The following is a 27,675-nucleotide window of genomic DNA, read 5'->3' as shown; positions in this document are numbered from 1 at the left end:
TCGCCGCCGCCGCGTAGCGAAACTCGGCTCCTTTAGGTTTAAAAAGAGGTCGGCGCGCCAGGCAGGCGAGCGCCTTTCAGCTGCGAAAAGACCCCTTCGCGGGGAGGGGGCGGCGGAGGGACGCGGGTGCCGCCGGGGAGGGCGGGCTGGGCCCGCCGGGTGGCTCGGGAGAGGCGTCGCCGAGGAGCCGGGGCGCGCTGGGTGAGCGAGGGGGGCCGTTGTGCCGGGGGGGGGGGGGCTGGGGTTGTTAAAGCGGTGCTGCTGGTCTAGGTGGGAAACAGGCGCCTTGCACCAGCTACGCTGGGGGGAAACCCCCGTTAACGGGGCGGTCAGCTTCTGTTTCGCGTCTGCATGCGCGTAAAATGCGTCGTCTGGGCTGAAATAAGGGGCTCTGTTTACGTGCTGCTATTGTTAACGTAATATGATAATACACAGTGCTGTATTATTTACTTTTTCCGTGTATGAATGATGTGGTCACTTATTTTTCTTTCTTTATAGATTCTGCTTTAAGTTTAGCCTCGGATTCAGACATACTCGTCTTGCTGAGTGTTTCTTCTAACTGCAGTCTGTTTTCCGCTTCTGAAATAACTTTGGTTTTGTCTTGTTCTGATTGTATTTTTCTAAATATAAGGGTTGGGTTGTGGGGTTTGGTTTTTTTTTTTTTTGGTAAGATCTTATTGATCGCAAGTTACTAATTTCCTTGAATATCGATGCATTTGACACCTGAGTACAACTGAAACAAAAGCTGGCTTGTTTCTAATCGCTCAAGACTAATTGCCTAACTTGATTTCTTCCTCTCTCTCTCTGTTACTTTTGTGTTTTGTCAAACCTGCTGCACAAAACCGGCGGCTGCAGCTGGCAGTAATTATAAGCTCGGTGAAGGAGGCAAGGCTTAAAACTACAAGGAATTTCAACCACCCTGTTCCCTGTGAGGTCTGGTCCCCTCCGAGACTGGGGGCAGGAGTACTCTGTTGAAGTCACGACCGCGTCTACCGTGCAGGAATTAGTCATGTAAGATGATTAAAAATAAAGTAATTTTGAAGAGCCTTTAAATGTGAAATGAGTTTTGTATAAATTCAGTGGGAATAAAAATAGCTTTCATTCTGCCTCCATAAAAACTGAAGTCTTTTGTGAAGTATAGGTGATGAGGAGGGAAGAGGAATAATTTTAAGGAGACTCCATTGGACTTACATGGTCATAGTTACTTCAGACCTTACGTTAATTCATTTCTAAGGCACATCATTATTTTACTGCCAAAACATGTTGCATGATGGGTTGTGTAATGTTATCTTTACACTCTAGTTTTATTTTACCTTTTTTACTCGCTCCTATCATTACACTAGCCAGTGTCTATTTAAGAGCTTTTGTCTAGTACTTGGATGAGATTCAGCTTCTGATTTTTTTTTTTTAACCTTCTGAGAAAAAGGAAATTGAGCAAAGGCACCGACAGAAAACTCTTCAGACTGTCTGTGGACTGGATCTAGTGGTGTGGCTCAGCGCGTGAGCTCGGTTTCAGCCTCTGTGAGAAGGACGTGCTAAAAACACCGGGGGGGCACCTCTGACATGCCGCTGAGACAGAGGTAACTTTTGAGCCCAGAGAAAGTGTCTTTGATCAGTGATGAACAAGACCATCCACAGCTGTCTGATGGCTACTGCTTTCAGAGAGGCAGCTTCTCATAGTTGCGTTTTATAGACAAATGATATTTCATCAAGATCTTGATGAAATGAAGTTGCCAACTTCTTCCCTTCCAGAAGAAGGTCACAAGACTATAAATTTAGCTGTTAGTTTCAAAAGGGGAAATGGTGTAAGTAACGTCGCCTCTGTAAGTCAGGTGGATGATAGTACAAAACTGAACTTCTCTAGATGGAAGTGTTTGGTGGAATTCGGTTTCAGGTTTGAACAGCCTGGTGGAGTACAGGCACCCTTTCCTTTAACAGCCTTTGTTGTTTTTAAATGATGTATTATGGCAGTTAGCAACTCATCAGCATTGCACCATGGTCAGAAACATCTCAATTCATTTTTTTTTAACATCCTCTTTTAGATTTGCTGTCACTCTGTATTCAAAAACCGCACGCTCTTCCAGTGGGATCACTTCTGTTTTAAAAGGAAAAAAATGGAGAACTGAATCACGTGTACGTCGGGTTTTTTCCCCACGCAGACAGCAGTGAAGAAGAGTATGTAAGAATCTATTCTCTTACAGCAGCTGTAGTAGGAGAGCTCTGGGCGATGTGACTACCCGCCTCTTACCCTACTAGGATTGGTAAGTCTGGGCTTTTTGTGCCTTTTTTTTCTGACTTACGCTTTGTTCCAGAGCGCAGGCACCATTTACTTTATTTGAAAGAGAGCAGTTTTGCTAAGATTACCATGTTTAGCTCTTACATTAGCACTATGAGCATTTTCAAAGCAATACAGCAACATTTTCTAGCATGTAAGGGCCTGGGTACCTGGGTCCTGTTTTTCAGAAGCAAATGAGGCATGCAGCATTCCAAATTCCACTGACGTTTAGCAAGATTTGGACTGCCAAGTACTCTTGTCTCCATTGAAAATGGCACTTGGTTTCCTAAGTCCCTTAAGTGCTTAAGAAAATGTTGTCCTGCTTTTTGCATATGTAAATGATTCTGTAGACAAAGGGTTACGCTAATGTAACCAGGAGAAGGCACAGTGTACTGCCTTTCTCGCCTGCTTTGGTCTCGCTTGCAGGCGTAGCACAATTCCAGTGGTACCTTCAGCTTCAGGGAGGGAACAGTGCGATTTAAGCTAAAAAAGAACCCCAAAAAAGAAAAAAGCAAACGGTTGTACTGTGGCAATGTGTAAATTTGGGAGGGAAGTCGGAAATTTCCATCTCTCAGTGGAGTTCTAGAATAGCTTTCTGGAAGGAGAACTGGGATTAAAAAAAGTGACGCAGTGTATCGAGTTTCATTGCTGAACAAATAAGCCAGAGCATATGGTGGGGTTGCTGATAGTTAGGAGGAAATGAGTAGAGTGAGGAGGATCTTTCTGGTTAAATATCATATTAAATTTGCAGAGGTTTTGTTTGTGTGGCGAGCGTCTAGTGGCTTGTATGGCATTACTACTGATGTAAACTGCCAGCACTGTGAAAAGTATTGAGCCTTAATTGTCCATGACAGAAGTAGAGTCTTCGGTGTATTTCAAACAGCATGCCAGTACATCATGTTCTTTGGGAGATTTACTATGTACTCTTCAGTAAAACTGCCTCATCCCTTGCCTCTCCCCGCTATTTCAAACCACGAGCATGCTAGACGTGTGTGAAGGTACTTGAAATATGCGGAGCTTAAAAAGCCATTTGAAGAACAGAGGGGTTTTCTTGTGTTTATCTTTCCCGTTCCTCCGTAAGAGGAGTGGTGATGATCTTTCCCTTAGTGAGTTCAGGTCAGACTTGGCTCTAAATGGAAAGATTCCCTTTGATTTTAACAGTAGGTGAATTGAAAAGGAATGATAAGGAATCGTTAAACGTAGTAGATTATTTTGAGACATATTGGCTAGCTTCTAATTATTCACGTGCATTTAGTAAAACTCTGGAGCCTATCTACTCATCGCTTTACTATTGGGGAAGACAAATTAACTATTCATATCTTTTAAAATCATCATTAACAGAGACTCTAAAAACATCTGTATGTGTGAACTGCATTTTGGATGCAATTTTACTGTACCCAAAGAACCATCAGCATCTTTTGAAGCTCCTTGGCACCTCACAGGGGGGCTCAGGCCAATTCCGAATTAACCTCTATGTCTGAATTTGATCTTGATTTCCTTCCTATGTCACCTCTTCAGCTCTTAGAAATTGTTGTCTTTCAATGGAAAAAGTTGATTTGCAACTGATGGTAGTGATATAGACAAGTAAAAGAATTTTGCTGATTTTTACAGCTCGTAAGTATGATCTGTCTCAACTAGCCACACTGCAGAAGAGGTATCTAGGGACAGAAGTGGTATTACAGATGAAGAACCTGATTAATGCCCTTCCTGTATCTTCAGAATGATTTTTGGTGACATGGTATAGAGGTTAAAATTGTAGAAAAGCATGCAGTTAACTGTTTACTAAAAATAAATATTCTAGAAGAAAAGAAAAATTACAGGCAGTCTTTATGAAAAGTGCGTTGTTCACTTTTTATTGTTATTCCTCTTTGTCCAAATAAGTTTGAGGTACGCTGTCTTTCTTTCACTCGCAGGACTACATGGAACGCCGGTGATTAGGCTGTTACTCACACTTGTCATTATGTTGGCAGAAGGCATCTTAAGTAGACTCATATATAAGGAAAGCTGTCATCAAGATAAGCCTCGCAAATCTCATGCATCCAAAAAGGATAAAGAGGGAATCTGGAGACAGAAACTTGTAGACAACCCAAAAATTAAAGGCTTTGCTGACGGACGTGAGAAGCGGGATGAGATCTCTGCTAAAAGCAGCAAAATGGAGCACGGGAGCGGTCCTCAATGGAGATCCGTAAAAGAGGTACCTGCAAAAGATCAGAAAATGCTCGTTAAAGGAACTGTATCCCCAGCTTTACGTATCCCCAAAAGAGAACAAAATACTGAGCAGATGGATTTGTATAGCTCCTGGTCATGCAACAGCATTTATCAAAACTACCCTGACCTGCATATTGGGGGAGACCGTGTGGGGGACCATATGTGTGATTCGGGTTGTGTTTCGGACCATGTGTGTGATGAACTTCCCGATGGCCCTGTTTTACTGTCCATAGATATTCCTCTAGGCCAGTCCCCTCTATGTGAGCATCCCAAAAAGCCGACTATAAAGTCCCTGTCTGGAGATGAAGCTGGAGAAGGGAGTATCGTGCTCTGTGAGGAGCCTCTTTCAAACTCCATGCTCAACAAGTACATGGAAACAAAAGTGGCAGAGCTCTACAAACAGTTTTTTGAAGAAAACTTGACCAGGTGTGGTTCTGTAACAAACCTCCTCACTTGCAGTTTGATAAGGAATAACCTGAATCAGATAAGCTTTCAGATATCCCAGGAGCAGAATATAGAAACATCAAAAGCCAGAGAAGTGCTCTTGCACTCTTTAGCTTTGTTTAGTTTGCCTAACACTACCAACAGAAATAGCTCTGAATTTAGTACTCCAAACTTGCAAATCTCAAACCCGACCTGTGTGAAAAAGAGCCGCAAGGATGCGGTTTACATCGTGACTGATCTGCTTAGCTGAAGAGGTGAATACGATTCAGATACGAATATTTAGCTCTAAGGATTAGGCTGGGAAATGAAGACATTCACGCACTACAGACTTTTTCAGATAAATACTTTAACACTTAAACCGTACTTTGTCTTTGTTAGCAGAGGAAGTAAAGGTCACTGCTTTCTCTTTCCTAATACAGAGTTTGAAATTAATTTCTCTCTAAAACGCTAGCCAACTATTTTTATAATGTATATGTCCTCCTCCTAAGACTCTGGCTGTATGAGTAACTGTACTCATGTACCATCAGATTTACTCCTGCAAGAAAAATCAGTCGATGTGTGCTGGTAAAACATAGATCTAAGACTGATCCAGCCAGTAAGTAAGGGTCAAGCTGTCTTTGCTGGGCTTCGGATTGGGCTGTATAGTTGAAGCCCAAGTTTTCGACATCCACGTTCAAATTTTGCTCCTGCAAAGCTTGGTCACAGTGGCTGAGAAAATACTTCTTTGGTTTGAAAATCTGGTCTGCAGATGGAGATGTTCAGGACTCTGGAATATTTTGTATATATTATCATACATAGGAAATGCATCGACATGAAACATGAATGAAGACGCTGATACTATTGCACATGTACGTTTGTACTGCATAGGTGGAGTATGTTACAATGAAAATCTAGGTGAAATAGTTGATCAAGATTGTAAAAGTATTTCATTTTCTGTAAAAAATGTTTTCCTCTTAAATAAATCCTTACCTCTTCGATGAAATCCACTCACCTTTCTGTCGGTATGTTGTTTTCTGTTCCATTTGCGTTTGTCGTAAATGGACTTGCCTTTATTTCCTTGGAAATGAAGCACCTGCAACCTCGGCAAGCTAGGACCGCCGCAGCGTTCCTGAAAAGGTAGTGCAAGCTTTCTTCATCTTCGTTTGGAAATTTAAATGCAGATTTTGACATGGAAATTTTGTTACTTAGCTTTCAACCCATTTTCTTCCTTTCCTATTACTTCTTCCCAGTAAGCGTCTCAACTGGACATTAATCGCTGTGTCACCGTTGTAAAATGATAAATTAGTCTGTGACCTGGTCTGCAGAAGTCGTCTTCTCGTAAGGACATCTCTTCACTTGCACTGTGACCGAGTACGGTTTGACAGTACTGAGTTTGCAATCATGAAATCCAAATCCAAAATCTGGCAACCAACTGTATTTATACGGTTGTAAGCTTTGTGCTAGTTAAATCGTTTTATCCAGTTCCTGATGCCACCCCATGCATGGGGACGGGATGAGTTCTGAAGCAGAGCTGCTCTGTGACACTTGCTATGAAACAACTAGCGTAGACCAAACCCGTCTCTGTCTGAGACATGTCTCTCAAACTCTGATGCATAATATGCATTTTTTTTTTTTTAAATCTTCGTCAACCCTCTAAGAGACTATGAAGGATCTTGTGATCTCTAGGTAATAATACATCAAATGCGAACATATTTGTCTTTGTGAATCAAGGCACTTGACACCTGATCAGTCCTCTGAAGAGATCAAAGTTCTTTGTGTTTTGTTGGGGTTTTTGCGTGGTGTGTTTTGTTTTTTTTTTATTAAATCCAGCATCTTTAGTTGTTGGGCTTTTTAAAAAATCATCTCTGAGCTGGCATTTATAATGAAAGTATCAGTAGGCTTGAAAGAAAGCCTCAGAACATCAAGAAGATGTGAATTCACAAGGGATTCACCTTGAAGCTCTTAATTCAAGTAATTTAGCTTATTAATTAGTTGCATTTACTGTAATAGAAACTGTACGATGGGGCTTAGAGTTAAAAATGTACCTGTTTTGGCCCATACAGAGAAGGAAATTTGCAGGAAAAAGTGTACCTTAATAAGCTGTACCTATGTAAAGACTGCACCTTCATGGCACGGGGCTCCTTTTGGAGGAGGAGGAGGATGCAACTGCGTCATTGTATGTGGTGTCAAGTATAGCAGCGTGCGTAATGGAAAGGGAGCTACAAGACTTTTGCTTAGCTTAAGATTTTTTTTTTTTAACCTTTCCTGATGCCTTGCAATGTCTTTTAGGATCGGTGGAACTTAACTGAAGTTTATGGCTCAATGAATTTATGTACCTAATGTCTAACACACGTTCAAATGCAAGCATCTGGGGTTTAATAGGGTGTGTATATTCAAATTTGAGATCAAACCTCAAAGCTTCAAAATAAAGTACCAAAATAGCTGGCCGACGAGGCTACTCAGTCTGATGGGTGGTCTGAATGAGCCTATCTAAGCATCGAGCCAGTTCAGCACCTGAGCAGAGCGAATACCCCTGGTTTTGAGGGGTTTCCCAGCTTTTTATATACTTTGATTTTAGAGCTGTAGGAAGATGGGCGCTCTGCTTCTCTGGAATCGCAAAAAAATTATTTTTGCGGGCAGCTTTCAGTCTGAGGTAGACTTTTCCATGACAGCAATTTGGTAGGGTGGGTATTTTCAGACAGATGAAAGAAAAGGGAGATTCCTGTGGTTTGGTGACTGGCAGGATTGAAAAGACTCTGCTCCTGTGGGAAAAGTGATCTGGGTGGCTGAAGTAAGAACCGTGCTCTCCCGATTAAAGTGACAGGCAAAGGCAAGTCCTGCCGAGCATGTAGCAAATAATTAAATAAAATCAGACTCCTACATGTCCAAGATCTAAGTGAACGCTCCTTGCCTCATCAAAAATTCCGTTGACCTTAGTGCTGCAGGGAGTATGAGTAATACTGAAACTGGTCCCTGTCTTCTAAGAGGATGACAGGAAAGGATGCTTTGCTTTTGCTACGCGTTGCCCTAATCCCACGTGTGTCTCATTAATCCCCTTCTCAGCTTTCAAAATCAAGTCGGGAGTCCTTTGGAAGAGGCCAGGTGACTTCATTAAATTCTGGAGGAGTCCAGAGTGGGCGGCGCTCTGAAGTCTTCCTTGGTAGAGGTGCAGAGAATAAGTTAACTGAGAGTGAGAGGAAAAATATTCCGAAGGGCATCAGTAACCAAAGGGTTTGCAATTAACCGTAGGGGGGAAAAAAGCGCTCTGTGGCATTTGCGCTGCCTTGCCCTAGCCTTTGACTTCCCCTGGGATGGATTGATAGTTCCAACCAAAGTCTTGAAAGAAGTTAATTGCACAAGGTTCTTCCTCAGGAAATGTGGAAGAGTTTAAAGCTGAGGTCTGGACTCTGGTTGTTTTTCTGTCCTTCCCAGCCCTGAGAGACGCGTTAAGGGAGACCTGTTCTTCTCTCCTGCTAACCTCAGGATCCTAGCCCTAGATATTAAAGTCAACTGGCGTTTCAACATCGATGCCGGCAGACGCTGCTGAGCATCGTCACCTGCTACAGTGGGAGAAACCCTGCTGGACCTGCTTTTCCCGTCACCGTTAAAGAAATGGCGTGGCAGAAGAGAATATGGAAACGAATATTCTGTGTTTGGTAGAATCTGAGGCTACTGTGAAGCTGTGTCCATCCCGCACCTTTTCAGGCCTGGTTTCAGAGCCCATTTTTGAATTAGTTTTATCAAATATGGGGGACAACTGTAGCAATAACGTAAATGCTAGAATGAAAAGAAAAGCTTGTTATCTGTAGCCTTTATTATAATTATAGCCGGTGTCACAACCCGATGGAGGCGAGGAGCGTCTTACGTAACTCGTGATAGCAGCCACACCGAAACCAGCCATGTTACGGATGCGGATGAAGGAAGGCTGTGTCTAGCACCTGTAAGGATGATACGTGACTTTATTGCAGGCGTGCTTTTGGGTTTTGTTTTTCTAATGGAAAAACATAAGACGACTTAGTTTTTAGAATTTTAATAAATGACCAGTTTGGAGGAGGGAAAAGGGACTTTCCGCTAATTCATGTGGCTACTTAGCACAGTAACGCATGTTTTAGCCGTGCAAATGAAGATGTAGATAAACGCACGCTGTAAATGTATCGTACCACAGACTGTATTTTGGTGTTGATCTTATGCGGTTTTGCCCATGGTAAAGTATCGTCTATGTACTTTTTCCACCCAGCATTTGTTACTCTGGTTTAATCCAAAACTTAAATAACTTCTCAAAATTCACTCCTCTTTGTAGGAAGAGAGATATCTGCGGTGTTGCTGCAGAGTACGTTTTAGGAGCAAAATCTGGTAATTTCTGGAAAGACGAGACAAATACATTTATTATTCGCTTAGATACTATTTTTAGTTCCGTTTTATTTTAATTGACATGTTTCAATCCATGACGTGCTTTGGATTTATTTATGTTTGAATGATAGCGAGTCCCATTCTGAATGTGAGTAAAACTCCATCAGCTGCACTGGAGCTGTGTCCGTTTTCACTAGCCGGAAAAATGGCTCAGTGAACTCAAATTACATAGGGAAAATCACTCAAAAGGTGCGCTTTTCCAGGCTGCTGAAGGACAGCACGTGTATTTTATTACAAATGAAAGCAGTGCCTTATTTTACAGGTCAGACACATACGGCCAGATCCTGGCTGGCAGTTACGTTTATCCACGTGCCAGAAAATCTGAAATTGAAGGAGAACTACTGGCAGGGAGGTTTTTTGCTTTCGTTTCCAGTTCTCGTTCCGTGTTCCCACAGAGAAATGTTCATCAGGCGCTGGGACCAGGACCCGGGAGTAAGCTGGGCTCTTCAGTTAAATCTTCCCAATTACCTGAGACCTACAGTTAGGGTGCCGTTCCCCCGCCTGTCACCTGTCGTGGGATATAAGGCCCTGTAGAAGGTGACTTAACCTACCTGGGTAGGTAATAGGGATTTTTACACGCCAGATCAACACTAACAATTTTTCTGATGTCTATTAAACAGTCAAATGATGATATCTAGTGATGGTTTCCTTTAGTACCTTTTAGTTCAGGATTTCCAGAGTTTTACAAACATTTTGCAAATAAATCTCAAAGTCCACCTCTCCTTGGAGGGAGGATTATTTCCCACAAAAAAGGTGCCCAGGTGTGCAGAATAACAGCTTCCATCAGTTGATGTTCTTATATTCTGCAGGTTAAAATCTAGAAAGATGAAATCCAGCTTTCTCTCCGCTAGTTTATATATGAAATTGCAATTCTGGAGTGGTTTTTTTCTGTTTTGCTTCTGTTTTACATACAGGTTTCCAAAATTTAGCTGTTTGATTTTAATTAACTTAATTTTTTTTTTCTCTACCAGAAGAATCTCACCACTTAATTCCTGCCTGCGTCTCCTTTGAGTTAATTTGTGATAACCCCACCAGTCTATTGGGAATATAAATCACCTGTGTGGGTCAGCAGCCGCTGGGTAAATGAGTGCCCAGCCGCTAACAAACTCTGCCACTACCACACGCTATGTCCTGGCTGCCTGCCGGCTTCTAAGTGGAAATAAAAGTGTTCAGTATTGAGCTATGAATCCCAAGAGGCCAAAGACCTTCCTCCTCCTCCCATCCCGTCCCGCGCAGGGATTGCAGATATTCCCCCTTCGCTCGAGGGCTGTGCTCTGGGGAAGGCAAAAAGGCTGGAGGAACGTTTGATGCAGTGGAGCAAGCCGGGGGGGGGGGGGAATTTGTGCATCAATCAGCAGCAGGATCATCAATCAGGCTGTCTGGAGCTGAATTACTGAAACTTGCCCCAAATGTGCTGGGGCTCTTTTGCAGACTACGTCTATCGGGACTTTATTTTGCTTGGGATGCTTGTTTGGGGCTCTCTTTCAGGGAGAAAAATATGGCACTGCTGTTACCATCTTGTTAAATTGCCATTTCTTGGAAACAGTCTGGCATCTTGTCACTTTTCCTGGGGCTTTATTTGTTGATGTTTGTTCAAGTGCTGAAAGACGGGTGAGCAAGGGGCCGAGGAACTTCACCTGGTGAATGATAACTGCAGGAGACCAGAAGAGCCGCGTCTTTAAAACCAACCACAGAAGCAGCACTAAGGCTTGCAGGTGTTTTCCACGTCTCATTAACGCTGCTTCTCCTTGAGGGTAAGTGGAAACAGCGTCTTTCCTAAATACAGCTCCAGTTATGTAAAATTGCAATATGCGGCTCTGAACCCTGTGAAGCGGTTTGCTCCGTCCGTCAGCAGTGCTGGCAAGTTAGCCGATGCTGGCTCACGTGTTTATTTTGGTAGCGTCACTGCAGTTGAATTAACCCCAAAGAGGGCTGCTCGCTTTAATTTCTCTCTGCTATTTACGTGGGACCCGAAACCCCAGCTTTGCTGTGAAGGGTGGAGTTTTGTTCATCGAAGCTGCAGTTCCTCCCTTTGCGTTAAGACACGTGGTGTGGCTCTAATTCACTTCTCGTGCTTTTGTATTAGGCTTTTCTGCAAACTCTCAGGGCCTGCCGTACCCAGCTGTAGGAAGCCCCAGCTTACTTAGAACTTGGTTACTTACTAGAACTTGGGTTTCCCAAGTTCTAAGGCGCAGCATATGCTTAGAGTTCCCTGTGATAGAAATACACCCACAGAACGTTGCTGACATGGAAACTCTGACTATTTAGGAGTCCTTGATGTTCCTCAAAAAATTTCTTGTTTTGTGCAATAATATAATTTCTTAACGTGCTGTGTTGCTATTTTTTTTGTCCTCATTCCCCATCTGTAGTGACTACACACTTCTGCTTTCCAGTGCCAAATTTGTAAAACACACTGACCATTTATTTTCTTGCTCTGTCCGTTGCTCAACCTTATAAAGTTGGTGATTCAATAATTACTACTCTGAGATGTAGCAAAGTTAACAAAGACTGAGAGAAAACCCAGGCTCACACCCACTCTCACTCTTTTTGTGTACGTAAGCTATATTATTGCTTTGTTTCAAATGAATAACACTTGTGAGCTTAATGGAACAGGGAATGTAACTGCAGACTAATTTCCAAATAATGTTGGCTTGAATTTTTAAATTGGCAGATTCCGTTCATTCTTATTCCTCTTTCCTGTGAGTTGAATTACAAAAAGCCTTTCCTGGAACAGAAAATGAGAATTTTAATGTTGCATATGCAAAAATCGTGCAAGTTAGACTGTAAAACAATACGCCTGGATGTTTGCGCTGGTGGTGTCTGAGTGCTGAGAAAGGAAGCCGACACAACTCCGTTTCCCTTTGCTAACCATTCACCGCTCGAGCCCAGCTATTAAACATAAAGTACAGGTCACTGATCACAGGCGACGCCGTTGCACTGAAATGGCTTTCGGACAGATTTATTGAATATTTTTATATAACAAATGCGTCCTAGGAAGTAGCCACCTGCTTATGTTTATTCCACAAAAAGAAACCAAAGGCTGCGTTCGGCAGATTAAGGGTTTCAGAAAAAGTAGACGTCTCCTAACGGTGCCTCTCCAGCCTGCCTTGGAGTCCGTTGCAGTGCATGGGACCGGTGGGTGGGCGTCCAGAGAGCAGCGTGGTGCTCAGTAAGCCAACAGATGGGGACTGATCTCCACACCGAGTTGAAGTCCCTGAATTAAAATATCCACGATGTCGCTAGTAAATAGACAATCTTCAGGGGGCAGGATGCGCTCACACCTCTGTCTGAGGTGCAGAAACGTTGTGCTCATGTATATTGGATCTACTACAACTTTATCACAAGACATTTACAGTCGTAAGTTTTCGTGGAGGTGGCACTGCGGTTTGCCTGCTGTAATCGCGTATGCTGATTCCCGGGGTTCTTTCCCTCTTTGGCTCTTGCTTTATTTTGGGATTACAGAGCTATCATGACGAGGCACCATGACAACAGTATCATTCGGCGTTTGGTTTGTCCAGGCTTGTGTATTTTCCCAGTGGGTGGTTAGCAGTTTGGTCAGGGGACAGGGAGAGTTGAGTAAACTGGCAGAAAATGGTGAATGAGAAGTTTTTTTTTTTTCCCCACCCTCCCCGGCAGCTGAGGCTGTGTGTGAGCGTGAGGGAAAGCGGCAAGAGCAGCAATGGAGAGGAAGCAGCTGATATCCCTCACCCTTCCCAGCAGCCAGACCACAGCTGGAGAAAGGATGGAGCTTTGCAAAAACGTTGACGTGACCCATGGGCAAGACCCACGCTCATCCTGCCAGGACAGGTTCCTGCAGGAGTTTGTTCCTCGCACCATGAAATACCTTCCAGTCTTGTTGTGTGTCCTGGTTTCGGCAGGGATAGAGTTAATTTCCTTCCTAGTAGCTGGTACAGTGTTTTGGATTTAGGATGAGAATAATGTTGATAACACACCGATGTTTTAGTTGTTGCTAGGTAATGCTTACATGAGCCAAGGACTTTTCAGCTTCCCATGTTCTACTGACTGAGAAGGCTGGAGGGGCACAAGAAGCTGGGAGGGGGCACAGCCAAACTGGCCAAAGGGACATTCCGTACCATGGGACGTCATGCTCAGTACATAAACTGGGGAAAGCTGGCCGGGGGGGGGCCGCTGCTTGGGGCCTGGCTGGGCATCAGTCGGCGGGTGGTGAGCAATTGCACTGTCCATCACTTGCTTTGTGTATTATTATTATTATCATATTATTATTATTATTATTATTATCATCATCATTTTATTTCAATTATTAAACTGTTTTTATCTTAACCCACGACTTTTTCTAAATTGTGCTCTTCCAATTCTCTCCCCCATCCCACCGGGTGGGGGGGAGTGAGCGAGCGGCTGCGTGGTGCTTAGTTGCCAACTGAGATTAAACCACGACATTGTGTGTCATGCTCAAGGCCAGAGGAGGAAGAATCTTCAGCTGTGCTCTCATGAGGAGGGTTTGAAGGACCCTTGGAAGCCCTATTGGTTTGGGCTCCTAATCAATGGGAAACAACTTCCACGTCGTGGTTGATTCAAGGGGACTGTGCTTCCTCTGGTTGGACTCAGCCTCTGAGTCTCTTCGGCTGACCCACTCACAGCCGTGAGCACAGCACCGTGACCTGGAGATTTTCTGCACAGATTTAAGGCCGTCACCCTAATTTGACCATCTAAAAAAGTAATGAGTATTAAAAGTATTATTTAATGGAAGAAATCTCATACCACCACTTGAATATGAATCTGATTTGCAATTGTGTGAGTTCTGGATGTGTCTCTGGGAATTAAAAGTTTGGAGTTTAAATTAGAAAAATAGTTTTTAGATTACCAAAAGGGACAAGTATTAGTTGTTTGATTGAGGCCACGGTTACAGGCTTCTCCGGTTATAATGATGAAGAAAAATACTAAAGGCCATTTAGTTTACAAGTCGTTGAAGCAATTGCTCGAAGTGCTCAAGCTGTTATTGACAAAAGCAGAATCCAAACAGAAGTCGGTGCCAAAATGATTAAAGTGGTTCTCAGCCTGGAACTGCCCTACAGGAATTCTTTAAGACCCTGTTAATTAGGCAGCGTGCTGCCTCCGCAATGAGGGCAGTATGGAAACTATATGGGAGCTGTATGGAAAAAGACTAGGTGCAAGGCAAGGAGAATAAGGACCTTTTGGGTCTTCCTGATACTGATACGGGAGTTTGCCGAACTCTCTCCATTTAGGCAAGGTAGCAGTGATAAATCTGTGATTTTTCAAGTTGGCGAAATGTTAAGCAATGAACCACAAAATTTGCATCTGGCGTTGTGTACGTTTCTGCAGCTCCCTGACGATGAGAGAGAGTGTGGGTACAGAGAATGTCTTATTCTTTTGATTTATTCTTTACTTGTTTCTTATTAATACTGGATTTCCTCACTGTAATTTTGTTCCAAGTCTTGTTAAAACCAGATTTTTGAATGAAGTCCCTGATGTTAAATGAAAAAGGCTTTCTTGCCTGGGCTCTGTGGGGCGCGCGTGAGTCAATTCATCCAGCTCACTGCAACGCAAAGTTAGTTTCTCAATATATTCATGGCCTGTGATATACTGAGGAAAAACCCGTGCTACGGCTTTGAATTTTAAGGGGTTTTCCATTCCCTCCGTCCAGAAAAGCTGCAAGCGCGACACTTCCCAGCAAGGGAAGTGGGATGAGGGGCTTGGTCTTAATTTCAGTTCCGAGTAAATCTTCTTGCTGAGCTGCTTGTCTGCTTTACGTGTTTTCTGTGTTTGCTCGCAGGCTTGCGTACGGATGGAAACACGCAGTCTGCTGTCCCTGCTTCTTCAGAGAGAGCAGCAGTATTTTATGCGCAGTCTTCACTGTGCATATTAAAGTGTAACGGCAAATGCAGGCACTGAGGAGGGGAAGCTGAAAAACAAGGTGATTATATGTGAAAATACGAGCGGTTTCCGTTCTGATGGGGGGAAGGGAGATTTTGCACATTCATAAAAGAACGGCTTTCTCCTCCGAATTTTAGACAACGCGTGTAAACAAATGGCCGTTCTTCTGATCTTGGTGGGAAAAATCATATTTACATACCAAATGTAGATATCATTATCACCTAGACTTTATCTTTTCACAGAGAGCTGGTTAGATGGAGTGTACGGGTAACCTTGTAGGAGCTTTTCTATGTGTCCCCCACATTTTTTGTCGGAGAGCTGTATTGGTTACAGCGCAGAACTAGCTCAAATGAGGACGTATGTCTGCATTTTTGCTTGGTGGGGGGGGGAGAGGGAACCAAACTGCCATCCCGGTTTAGCTTTTTTGGAGGGGCTCCTGGATATTGGTTTGCTTGTGGAGCAGGATGCTTTTAACGAAACCTGTTGGCTGCTTTGTGCAAAAAGGAAGGTTTTTAGGGTAAGCCGGAAAAAAGGTTTGCTTCAAAAAGGGGGGGGGAAAAAAGGTGATAACACTAAAACATCATCTGGGTTTTCACGTGTTACTAACCATAAACTGTGAAACCTCAAGTACTTATAGCTGAGTAAATTCTTACATGATTTCCTGATTTGAGGCCCAAATAATATGGAAAGTCTTTGCAGTACTGTAGCTAAAAAGCACACCACGAATTATTTTTCTTTCCCCCCATGTAAGGCATGAACTTATTCAAAGTTCTCTTTCCTAAATTTCAGAGGTTCACATATGAATTTCAGGAGGTGATGGAAATTGGGATTTAATTTCCAATATTTATTTTTTCATGAAGTGATGCATGCATTCATAGCAAAAAAAAAAAAAAAGGGGAGGCATAAGTGAGAACAAACTTAGAAGTAATTACACATCAGGAAGGTAAGAGAAAAGACTTCACATCTTTCACTCTCAAAGTAAGTAAAGAAAAATAATTTGTTGCAATTGATTACAGAGTATAATAGCAAGAGTTAAAACTATTAATCTAACATAACATTTTCATTGCAGGAGCCTGAATTCTGGTGACTGTTACCATGTCAGACGGTACTCTCTTCTCCTCACAGTCCTCTCCGTTCCAGCAGGAGCAAGGTACCCCTCAATACAATTACGGGGTCAGAATCTAGCCCTGAAACCTAAAAACGTGGGAAAGCACATTATGTTAGAAAAAAATGGAAGCGTGTCAGTAAACATATGATCAAATGGTACTCGCATTAAAAAGTGGTCCAATAATATCAATAGCCATTACAAGAGGAACAACACGTATTCTGTTATCATAGAACTTTGGAAAAACATTTTGTCTTTGGCTTTTCGTTTATTTATAACTAATATATAATGAACGGTGACACATATAAGAATTTAAGGGAAGGAGCAAGCTTATTTATGTAGAACTTTAGGGTAAAACAATTCAAAACAGAAAAATGAGGAGTTTCAAAATCCTAAAAGCAAACTTCAGGGTTCTCACTGTCATGAAATACGACGTCCAAAATATTTGCAAAGAGCCTTTCGTTATCCTTGCACAGGTCTAGGTACAGCGAACCGGTAATTAGGCTGCGAAGGGCAATGGCGCTTTTAAGGAGATGCTCGAAGCTTTGCAGGATGAAAGCCAGTTTGCAGGGCGAGGCTGCGCTGATCCAGCTGCGTGGAGCTTGTTGCAGGGTCGCAACTATCATTACAGAAAGGAGCAGAGAAGAAAGCAAGTGAAACAGGTTCGTTAAAAACTCCGCACAGGGTGCTGGCTCAGGCTTTTTGCCCCTCTGTTAACATTTTGTATCTTTTTCTTAAGAACCATGGTGTGTTTTGCTGTGTTCAGACAGAGAGGTTTGGTGAGCAGTCAAGGTAAATAAGTATGCATGCGTGGCTTTTCGCTTCCCCTGTTAACTGTTGCTTAGCGTAATTTAATGTTGTCCTCCCCGTTGACCTTCCTGAAACACTGTCCCAACTCTGCTGGTTTTTTTTTTTCTGGTTCCATTATCTAATAGACATTGATTCTACGCACAAAAACATCTTCCAGATAGTGCTATTGAGCTCCACGCTGCAGGTCTTTTTTCCATCCAAGATGCAAACATTTCATTTTTGGCTTAAGGTTAATATAAGTGAGTATTAACTTTCTTGCCTTTTTCCTCTGGTTTTGGCTGGGGTAGAGTTAATTTTCTTCATAGTAGCTAGTACAGGGCTGTGTTTTGGATTTGTGCTGGAAAACAGTGCTGATAACACAGGGATGTTTCCGTTGTTGCTGAGCAGTGCTGACACAGAGTCAAGGCCTTTTCTGCTCCTCACCCCACCCCACCAGCGAGCAGGCTGGGGGGGCACAAGAAGTTGGGAGGGGACACGGCCGGGACAGCTGACCCCAGCTGACCAATGGGATATTCCACACCATATGACGTCATGCTGAGCATGTAAAGCTGGGGGAAGAAGGAGGAAGGGGGGGGATGTTTGGAGTGATGGCGTTTGTCTTTCCAAATGACCGTTACGCATGATGGAGCCCTGCTTTCCTGGGGATGGCTGCACACCTGCCTGCCCATGGGAAGAAAAGAGTAAAAAAAAGTAGAAAGAAGTCACTCCTAGAGTGTATCGCTGCACCTCTCCTGACTCCCAAAGTTTATCCTTCTCCTGCTTTACAAATCCGATCAGAAACGGGGAGTTCACGAGGTACTGAGAAACCCGGGATCTGTGTCTGCATGATGTTGGGTTCTGACTTTACAGCAAAAAAGTGGGTCACCAGCTTGTTATTGGCAGCTCAATTTTGCTGTCGTTTAGGCAGCTGAGAAACAAATAGGCCATCGATCAGTCTAGCAACAGCCTGGGGCCTCTGTATTTTAATTATGTGTGTTGTTTGGACCAAATTCGTCCCTGTTGAAACATTATCAACTTAAATGAAAATCTACAATGGAGGAATTTGGCCCAATATGTTTTTTTTTTCCTCTGTATTATTAATACATCTAACACTGTTGCAAATAGCTTTTTATTTTTCTGTCTCTCCAACTTTTCTAAGCAAGCTCACTGAGTTTTCAATGCCATTTTCAAGTAGTGAAGAGAGATGAAGATAACTTTTCCTGTTAGCCCTTACTATGGGAAGAAGCTTTAAGCAGTTGTTGAAACGTACTCTCCCAGTACAGGTGACCTCTACCCAGCGCGACGCCGCAGCTCTGTGTTTAGCATAAGCAAGCTGGGTGCTTTGCCTGGTTTACCAAATGGAAACTGTGATTATCGGTAATGTTGCTGCCGTGTGTTCTCTCTGCGGGCACTGGAGAAATCCAGTGAAGTCCACTGTAAGATGGGTCCATTTCTGGATGGGGCTCTTTTATGTGGGACCTGTTCCACCGAAGCCTGGCTGCTCTAGCAGCAGCGAAGATTTCCCCCCTCCAAGAAGGGTTTCTGAGAGACTGGAAGCCAAAATATGTCAAGACTCAGGACTGAAATGCAGCTTGTCCCTTTCTCAAGCACGCATAGATGGGCAGTTGGTCTAAGGGCGCACGAGGCATTTCTTCAAGGAGGCACCTGCAGGAGGAGCCTCTGCCTATTTGGGCACGTGGTGCCAAAGGGTGCGATTCTCCAGCAGGGTCTCCCGGCTGGAAACTAATGGACCAGGGAGGAGAGTCGGTGTGAGGCGGAGCGGTTGCTCCTCTCTTTGCAGCAACCCACGCAACGAGGGCGAGCCGAGCTCCGCTGTCTCCAGCAGCGCTCCCAACCGCTCGCCTGCGGCAGTGAGACTGGGAGCAGCCAGCGGCCAAATCCCTGCGGCAGACGGCTTCCAGGGCAAATGGAGGGGCAGAGGCCAGGGTGCGAAGCTGCAGCTGCTGTCCTAGCTGGGTCCTTGCTCTCCTCCGTCCTCCAAGCCACCAGGGTCAGAGCCCTGCAAGGCTCCCCACCGATGCCGCTGCTGGAGGACGTGATCCCGGAGAACATCAGCTGGGCTGCCGAGGAAGCCCAGGGCAACCAATCCTCAGAGCACGCGTTTTTCTCTCTGGATTATCAGCATGTTCAAGTCCCCTTTGAAATCACACTCTGGATCATGCTTGCATCCTTGGCCAAAATAGGTAAGGCATCTTGAGAGGGTGAGGAAGGACGGGGGTCTCCGTGGGGACGGTGTGGGCAGGGGTGGCCTTTGCTTCACCTCTTCTCCAATCTTGGAGCCTGAGATAACATGCCAAGTCCTAAGGATGCACATATTGTGTGCCAGACATACTGCACGCACGGAAAATAACTACCCAGTTGCGTTTTAGGTTGGAAATGATGGTTTTCCATCTGGAAGTTGACACCTGTGCATGGTGTTGCTATTTAGTAGGAAAACTATCGGGGTTTCCAGGAATTTTATTTAACTGCAGTACACACCAAGGGGTGCATTCATCTCCATTAGCTTGCCAGCTACCCTACCTGCAGGTTGTCCACTGACATCTTCATCTTAGAATGAAGACTCCTTGGTCTTAAAAAAGGGTGCTGTGTCCGGCCAGCTGCAAGGAATAATTCAGTCCGTGTGCAGGGTGTTACACAGCCTAAAATAAAATCTCTCTGCGTCAAGGTGGTTATCTGTGTAACGACACCTAAGAAATCACTTTTTGTATAACTTTGGACCTATCTTCACCCCCACCCCACCCCACCCCACCCCCCCGCAAAACTGGGCATAGGTAAGTGGAAATCACTTTTTTTTTTCCTCCAGGAATTGCGATGGCTTCTGTTACATTACTGCTATAAAATTATTTTATAGCATTTTTTTTTATTTTTTTCCTCAGAAGGGAGAAGTCTCCGAAATTTGTTTAGATCAGAATTTCCTTCAGATGGAAATGGTCTTTCATTTTGCTATTCTGCATATTATTTGATGAGATCTCAACTCTATTAACATGCATGAAGAAATAATAATGATCACAATTTTTTTTTTTCCTTGTTATTCCCATTCCGGTTTGGTTTGTTTCAGTTGCTTGCTTTCTTTTAATAACTCACCTTGAGAACTTGTAGTGGTTGTCAGCATTTCTCTCTAACATTGGGTGTTGCACAAGGCTGGCTTGATTGGAATTTTTTCAATGTTGCTTTTAGCTTTAAGTGTTAATGATTAAATAATATTAAAAGTGGCACCATTTATAATTAATGAGAATGCTTTTTGCGATTTTTATTTTGATGCATGGAATCTGTATTGTGTTTAAAATTAGTTGCTATTTACATTAGTGCTGAAGATGGCATGCTAACTAGGTTACGTCATCAGTAATTCCAAATACCTTTTTATTTATGCGGATTATTTAGTTCTTCTATCTGTGTATTACCTAAAAATATATCTTTAACATTATGCTGTGATGAAATGCAGTCTGAGCCGACAGTAATTTTAGAAAGTTTGGTATTTTCAGTAATCTTTCAGATTTTCTAGCCAATTTCTGATTGGGCGACTTCACCTTAATTGTGCCCATTTATTACTACTACTCCAAAGCGTAGCCTGCTGAAGGTGGGGACACGGGGGGCTTCCTCACCCCAGCGAGGAGCTGGTTGGTGTTCTTCAGCTAGTTTGGGCTGATGAGATAATAAGGTGGTTTTTCTATTCATCTCCTCCCAGGCTTTCATCTATATAACAAGTTGCCTTCTGTCGTTCCTGAAAGCTGTTTATTGATATTTGTGGGACTCATCATGGGGGGAATCATCTACGGCTTAAACGACAAGTCACCGCCTGTTATGGACAGCGACATCTTTTTCCTCTACCTGCTGCCACCCATCGTCCTTGATGCAGGGTACTTCATGCCCAGCCGTCCCTTTTTTGAGAACATCGGCACTATCCTCCTCTACGCGGTCGTGGGGACGATATGGAACGTGTTTGGGATCGGCTTTTCCCTGTACGGGATCTGCCAGGTGAAAGCCTTTCGCCTGCAGGACGTGTCGTTGCTCCACAACCTCCTGTTCGGCAGCCTGATCGCCGCCGTGGATCCCGTGGCGGTGTTAGCGGTCTTTGAAGAGATACACGTCAATGAAAAGCTACACATCTTGGTCTTCGGTGAATCGCTCCTGAATGACGCGGTGACAGTGGTGAGGACTAGCCTTTACTTTGCGTATTTAATGTTCAGAGGAAGGATGCTCTGGTGCTGAGAGGTGGGACTTGAGATCTGCAGAGGGAAAAGGCATCAACAGCCTCTTCTAGCAGAGGACTCCTGGTCCGCTTCTCTGGCCTGAGGTCCTGAGAAGCTTCCAGGTGAACATCTCTTCGACTGTGTGTCTGGAGATAGAAATGCATGTGAGTGCCACAGCACTCCCCTGGTAGGAGCCTGACCTCCAGAGAAGGATGCTGACCCTGCACTGGCAGAAATTCCAGCAGCGTATCTTAGTGTCATTGCTACATATGGCCATGTCTGGTGAATATCTTGTTAACGGCTGTTTTTCCTCTTTCATTTTTCACCCAGGTGCTCTACAAGCTATTTCGATCTTTCTGTGAAATGCCAGCCATCAAAAGTGTGGATGTTTTTGTTGGGGTTGGAAAATTCTTTGTGGTTGGGCTAGGAGGAGTTTTAGTAGGTCTCACTTTTGGGTTGACCGCCGCCTTTACCACGCGATTCACCAAGGATATCCGTGTCATCGAACCGCTCTTTGTCTTCCTGTACAGCTATCTTTCCTACCTCACTGCTGAAATGTTTCACCTTTCGGGGATCGTGGCGTAAGTATGTCCCAGCATCTCATCTGTCCAGGAAAGCTTTCTGGCTGTGTTTACTGAAAAGTATCAGTAAAAGTTTTAAAGTAAGCTTGCTTAGTTGGAAATCTGTGTACGGCAGCGAACAGCGAGTATAAAAGCCTGTGGAAGAGCTGAGAGGTGTAACCCCATTTCACACATTACACAACTGCACGTCAATGGTAATAGCTGCAAGTCACAAGCAATCCAGGTGACTACTGCTGGGCAAGCTTCGGATGGCTGATCGGTTTATGTAGGTTATTGAGGAATGTTTATTTGAGCTCCATGTTTTCCGTTTAGAGTCCCTGAACGTTCAAGCAGCGAGATGTCTAGAGGGTTTGGCAGAGCCAGAAGAGGCTTTCTTGGCATATTTTGTTATTTTCCATGTGTGGCCCAGTCAAAACTAACATTTGAAGAGCTGCAAGGAGTATTTAATCAAATCCTCAGAAAAGTTTGGTCTCAGTTTACAGCACGTCTGTTCTAGCACCCTCCTCCTGACCTGCATGCTCTACCTACCAGCTAGCTTTGGGTGGTGGCCCCGAAGGCGTGCTGAGGCCGACCGTAGGGTGACAGAGCAAAGTCAGTGACGGGGTGGGAGTTGTGTATCCCCTACAGAGCTGAGGCCTGGAAACATTCCTACCGTTGGGGAGTGGAGGGCTCTAATGGAAACCTCTGCTTTGGAGAGTCAGGCTTACCGTCAGAAGAAGCTCAGACGCAGCTGATGAGTTTGTCTGGTCTCCCGAGTGAGGGTGTCGTCCATCATCTCTCTATCTCCAGTAGCGTTTGAAATCGGCTGACCAATTTCAGCCAAAGTTGTCAGCGATCAAGGTTTCGAAGGTACTAAACCCAAACCGCTTGCAATGTACTACAGCACAGTCAGTCCTAGACACTCTTCAATCTAAAAAACACTTCAGAGCGCTGAAGGGTTTACTCTGTGAAGCTTTTGTACAACCAGGGTGTAGCAACATGGGGCAGACGAGGACTGCCTGCGTCCTGCAGCCGGGTCCCACCCTCTTTCAGATACCATATCGCAGCTTTTTGGATCAGCGAAGGGAAGCTATTTGTTTCTGTAAACTCAGTCCTTCACAAATTGTAATTTATAGATAATACAGTTAATATATTTTTCTTTTTACTGGGTAGGTCTTTCAATAAAACGAAAGATCCTTCAGTTTTAAGGGAGGTAACTGAGCTTTGGGCTTACCGCGTGCATTTTGCTTGCAGAGCAGGTGCTGAGGAAAAAACAGATATAATAATCCTAACGGCCAAAGAAAGCTCACCTTGGAAAGCAGAGGCAGACGAAAAATGGAGTGATTCAGTCCTTCTGGTTTCCGTGGGCTGATATCTGTTGCATTTGGTTCTCGTGCCTAAACTAAATCAGCTGGTGCTGAGGATCGCAACCAACTATTTAATATTTCCCTAAAGACTATAAACGGCACTTAGGCTGCATTGACAGCTACAGTGTAAACAACTGTGAATCTGATAATAATGAGGATAAAAAGAAAAAAAAAAAAGTCAGGTACCAGCTAGACGCAGGAGTATTTGGGAGATCTATTTTAAAACTAATGATGCTGCTTTGGATAGAAACCGTTCCTATATCTTGCAGATTTTTTTTTTTTTCCTCAAATGGTTAATAGGAGCAATATTCTAGCACTACTGAAAACAATTCTAGCTCTGGGAATAGGAAAGAGAAAGCCTATTTATAGGAGCGTAAGACAGAGCAGCGAAATGAGTATGCTGCATAATCATCACGGAGCAGAAAACATTCAGTCCTAATGGTGTCTCCTTCTATCAGTCACAATCTACTGTACCCATTATGGAACCCATTTTCTATTCTTTTGAATAATGCATTGTTTCTAAAGCAAAACAATTGCAAAGGCAGCTGATTCCTGCACTGCTGGTCTTATAATTGCCAAATTATAAATGCCTCTTTTATATATCTTGATTTCAAACAATTCATTCATTTCTGACCAGGGAATACTGTATTATAAGAAGCAGATCTTGGCAGTTTGTTTCTTCGAAAAATAAATTGATTGCCAAAAAAAATCAATTCTACATTGTCCAAAAAAAAAAAATCTGTGAATGCAACCCAATCTGCTAAACAGTTCTGCAAATGTTTTTTAGTTTGGTTTCTTTTTTCTTTTTTTCCCCCCCGTGGCAGTGCCCACCTTTTGAAGCTGTGACAGAACAGGTCAAGTTTATTCCCTGTCTGTGAATCTGGTGTGAACCCATATTCTCTTCCCAAGAAGTGTTCCCAAACCACGGCTCTGGAAGTCACTTCCCATAAATACTTGCTGGATTTCTTAGTTCCTAGCCGGAACTCTTTTATCTGCTATTTATTGAGGCAGATACAGAAACAGAAGAATTTTATTTATTTTTTAGCTTGTGGTTCAATCCCCATCACTCTTTCTGGCTCAGTGCTTTATGCAAAGTGGTTCAGTCTGAAAGGGATAAATCAAAAAAGACCGATTTAGGAATATTTTAAGTATTGGTGCATTTTCTTAGGAGAAGAAAGATGGGAACTCAAAGAACATTAGATGAAAAAGGGATTTGAATCCTGGTCTCATGCTGCTGGATAAAACGGGGTCTCTTTCCCCAGTAAGAGCATTGTGGCTTTTCTGAGTCTGACCTTTTGTATCCCGTGCCTTTACTGCAAGTCCTCTCCCTGAAGCCCAGTTTTAATTTCAGACAAACCCAACTGTTTCTTTCTCCTTCAAAACATGTATGGTTTTTTTCATGCAATGAGGAAAAACAAATAATTATTTTTAAATGAAAGAAATAGAAATGTGTGTGTGTGGTTTTTTTGTTCGAATGCAAAGCCCAGCAATCAGCAGTTCAGTGGGTGGAAGTGCATCTTCATTTGAAAAAGGTTTGGTTTTTTTCCCTTGTGATTTCTTATTTGTTGTTCCAACTGAATATCTGATAAGTATTTTCCCATAAGAGTGTTGCTGATTTTCTTAGTGCTTTAAGGAGAGCAGAAATGAATGTAGCTGCTGTTCATTCCTTTGTCTTGGTCCGACAATAGATGCAGAGTTGTGGCAGTGAAGACGTGTTAGCGATTCACTGATGAGCCAGGAGGAAAGTGGCCCTTACTCTCCTTTTGTTAGCAGCGGTGCAGATTAGGGGCAGCGATGCAGTGGGCGGCAGTGTCTTCCTGAAATGAATAAATCAATAGCTGTGGAGGAGAGAATCAGGGTCTTTGGTTTCGTACAGGTTAATAAAACCACAACCAGAGCAGAGTCAGCTCTGCCCATCTGCAAACTGTCCTGTTCGCTGGGGCCAGGGGGCAACCCTGGTGGGGTTTGGGTTTTTTTCCATCAAAGCCCAAATAATGCAAAGAATCTCCTTCGTGAAATTCTGGGGTTAAATGTGATGTGCTCGCTGCAAAGCAGTAGTTGCATGGCTGTTTTTGGAATAGTTCTTAGCTGAGAGGACGCATTATGGATAATGTGCTGTGGAGGCCACCACCTATCTTAACACCTATTTGCATCTATATGGGTCACTTACCTGTCCTGGTCGCAGCTGGTGTTTAAAGTCAGTCCCCCAGACCCAGGTGCACTTCTGCAAGCCCAGGATCTACTTCTCTGTGGGCTTGTCTGCATGTGATGTAATGTAAAGAGAGTTACCATGATGTCCCCTGTGAAAGGAATTTTTAATGCAATAGAACTCCGTGTGGATGGCCTTACCAAATACCAGTGGAAATCAGATCTCGGAAACATAAAGCCGTTTTGCTATTGCTGGTACAATATTTAGAACAAAATGTTTCTGTCCAGGTTAAAATATAAAAAATGGAACTTCGACTCTTTGAGCGCTCAATTGTTTTGACCTTCTAAGATTGCTGGCCTGAAAATGTATTGATTTGGAAAGCTGATGAATTAGGCTAACCGCATGTACCCTGTAACTTGAAGAACCAATTATCCGTGAAAAATTGCAAGGCAGAAGTTTTAATTGGTGCTGCACACTTCTGAAGTGACCTTGGATATGCGATACCTGAGGAGGTCAGATGTTCCGCCTATAGCAACTGCATTTCTTGGCTCATTGTGCAGCCTTATGAGTGTGCTTGATCATTTTATTGTCTCTTGGTTGCATGGAGTAAATGGCTTCCTAGCTGTGCCCAAATAATATACAGTGCAAGTCCGGTCAGGCTTAGAAATATACAGTGTGAGGTGTGTCGTATGCTTGAGTTTCTCCAACTTTAGATTAGCTTTGGTCCCTTAGGTGAAGGAGTTCAGCATTCGGGCTGCTCTTAACTACACCGATTCCGAGTCCTACAAGAATCTGCCGTAGTGACCAGATATCAGCCAAACCCACGGGAGTCCTATTTACACGTTTCTCACGCTGAGAAACAAGTGTCCCATTCCCTCAAGTGTCTTTCTCTCATCCAGGCAAAATAGGTAATGTGGGCTCCTAAGCACGAAACTCTTTGGCCCAGATGGTTAGAGTTTGGCAAAGTTAAAGAACTGAAAGCAGCGTATTGTGATGGGAAGAGCTGGGTGTAGTTAACTGTAGGTGTTGCCGTGTGGCTATGATGAACAACTCGCCATCTATTGCATTTATCTGTTAGAAAACAGATTCAGACAGTCTGGTCAACCTGTATAGTGTCTTACTGTCCCGGTGGTCCTCCCGATATTATTGGACTGACGTAGGAAGCGAATCGCTACCCAGTGAGATGTCTGCAAACATCTAAGACTTGGTGAAGCCTATTTTTTTTTTTTTTTTACAAATGACAGTGTGTCGATTTTGTGTGCTTAAGTAGAAAAACTTATTGTTTCCTTTTCATTTCCTCAGCATCATTGCTTGTGCCATGGGCATGAAACGTTACGTGGAGGCTAACATCTCTCTGAAGTCTCACACCACAGTCAAATACTTCATGAAGATGTGGAGCAGTGTTAGCGATACCCTCATCTTCATCTTTCTTGGAGTTTCCACCATTGGAGAAAATCATGAGTGGAACTGGCCATACATTTGCTTCACTGTTATTTTCTGTCTCGTTTGGAGAGCACTAGGTATGGTGAAATTATAGATTTATTTTTTTTTAAATAATATATTCTTATTTATAGGAGTGAAAAATGTGATTCCACTAAATGAGAGAATGCTCCTGCTCCCACCGTCATCCTTTCCTGCTCGCTCTGTATGTGTGGTTGTCCCAGATGTGAGTGCAAGGACTGAAGTGGGACACCCCAGCCGATGCTTCCCTCCTCCTCCATCACTTGCTCAATAGAAAGTCTTGCGTTTTACTGCAATTTCCTAGTCTGTGCACTCACCATAGACAGCACTGGTGCTAAATAGAAATTCTCATGACATCTATTTTAGCGATACCTCTGTCTTAGACCCTCCTTTGATTGCCATGATCTCCTCTTCCATTTCAGTGGAATCCGAAGTCCCTTGGTATCCTCACAGTAGGAGGGAGATTGTGAGTACATAGCTTGGGATCAGAGAGCCGTGTAAAACCATGGGGCTCTGACTGCGTATTCTGAACTGCAGAGTTTTAAGGGATTTAATTCATAACAAGTTTGTGTTCGGCAGCGTCCTTAAATGGGAAACTGGAGGAACCTTCAAACCGCTGTCCCTGGAGATGCTGTTCTGCTTTACAGAAGACCATCTACCCAGCTTATTGCTGGGTAGATGAGAATGGGGACCTAAAATATGAGGATGCTTCTGCTCCTACTCAAGAACTCTCAAGATAAGGACTGAGAATGACAGAATTGCACAGAATCAGGGAATTGCTGAGGTTGGCAGGGACCTCTCGGGATCGTCTGGTCCAACCCCCTGCTTAAGCAGGGTCAGCTA

At 43.6% G+C, this 27,675-nt stretch overlaps 2 protein-coding genes across 4 annotated transcripts in view; both read left to right on the top strand.

The window, feature by feature from the left end:
- Window positions 1–5,917, top strand: LOC143164445 (TLR adapter interacting with SLC15A4 on the lysosome-like). Of its 3 annotated transcripts, none has more exons than XM_076347062.1 (5): window positions 1–201; window positions 856–1,011; window positions 1,427–1,580; window positions 2,043–2,261; window positions 4,189–5,917. In XM_076347062.1, the coding sequence occupies exon 5, from the start codon at window positions 4,236–4,238 to the stop codon at window positions 5,175–5,177; it is 942 nt and encodes a 313-aa protein (XP_076203177.1). In that variant the 5' UTR covers window positions 1–201; window positions 856–1,011; window positions 1,427–1,580; window positions 2,043–2,261; window positions 4,189–4,235; the 3' UTR covers window positions 5,178–5,917. The 3 variants fall into 3 exon arrangements, with proteins under 3 accessions (XP_076203177.1, XP_076203176.1, XP_076203178.1); XM_076347061.1 differs by having other exon boundaries at window positions 1,421–1,580; XM_076347063.1 differs by lacking the exon at window positions 1,427–1,580.
- Window positions 5,918–19,122: 13,205 nt separating this feature from the next.
- LOC143164717 (sodium/hydrogen exchanger 2-like) overlaps window positions 19,123–27,675 on the top strand; it is a 29,176-nt gene continuing 20,623 nt past the window's right edge. The window contains exons 1-4 of the mRNA XM_076347641.1: window positions 19,123–19,288; window positions 20,791–21,254; window positions 21,626–21,876; window positions 26,674–26,891. Coding sequence (XP_076203756.1) covers window positions 19,123–19,288; window positions 20,791–21,254; window positions 21,626–21,876; window positions 26,674–26,891 — 1,099 coding nt within the window. The remainder of the gene's footprint in view (window positions 19,289–20,790; window positions 21,255–21,625; window positions 21,877–26,673; window positions 26,892–27,675) is intronic.

This window comes from Aptenodytes patagonicus, chromosome 9 (assembly GCF_965638725.1).
Source record: "Aptenodytes patagonicus chromosome 9, bAptPat1.pri.cur, whole genome shotgun sequence".
NCBI classification, from domain to species: Eukaryota; Metazoa; Chordata; class Aves; order Sphenisciformes; family Spheniscidae; genus Aptenodytes; species Aptenodytes patagonicus.
Note: the sequence above shows the minus strand (reverse complement) of the source record. Positions and strands in the feature narration are given on the sequence as shown.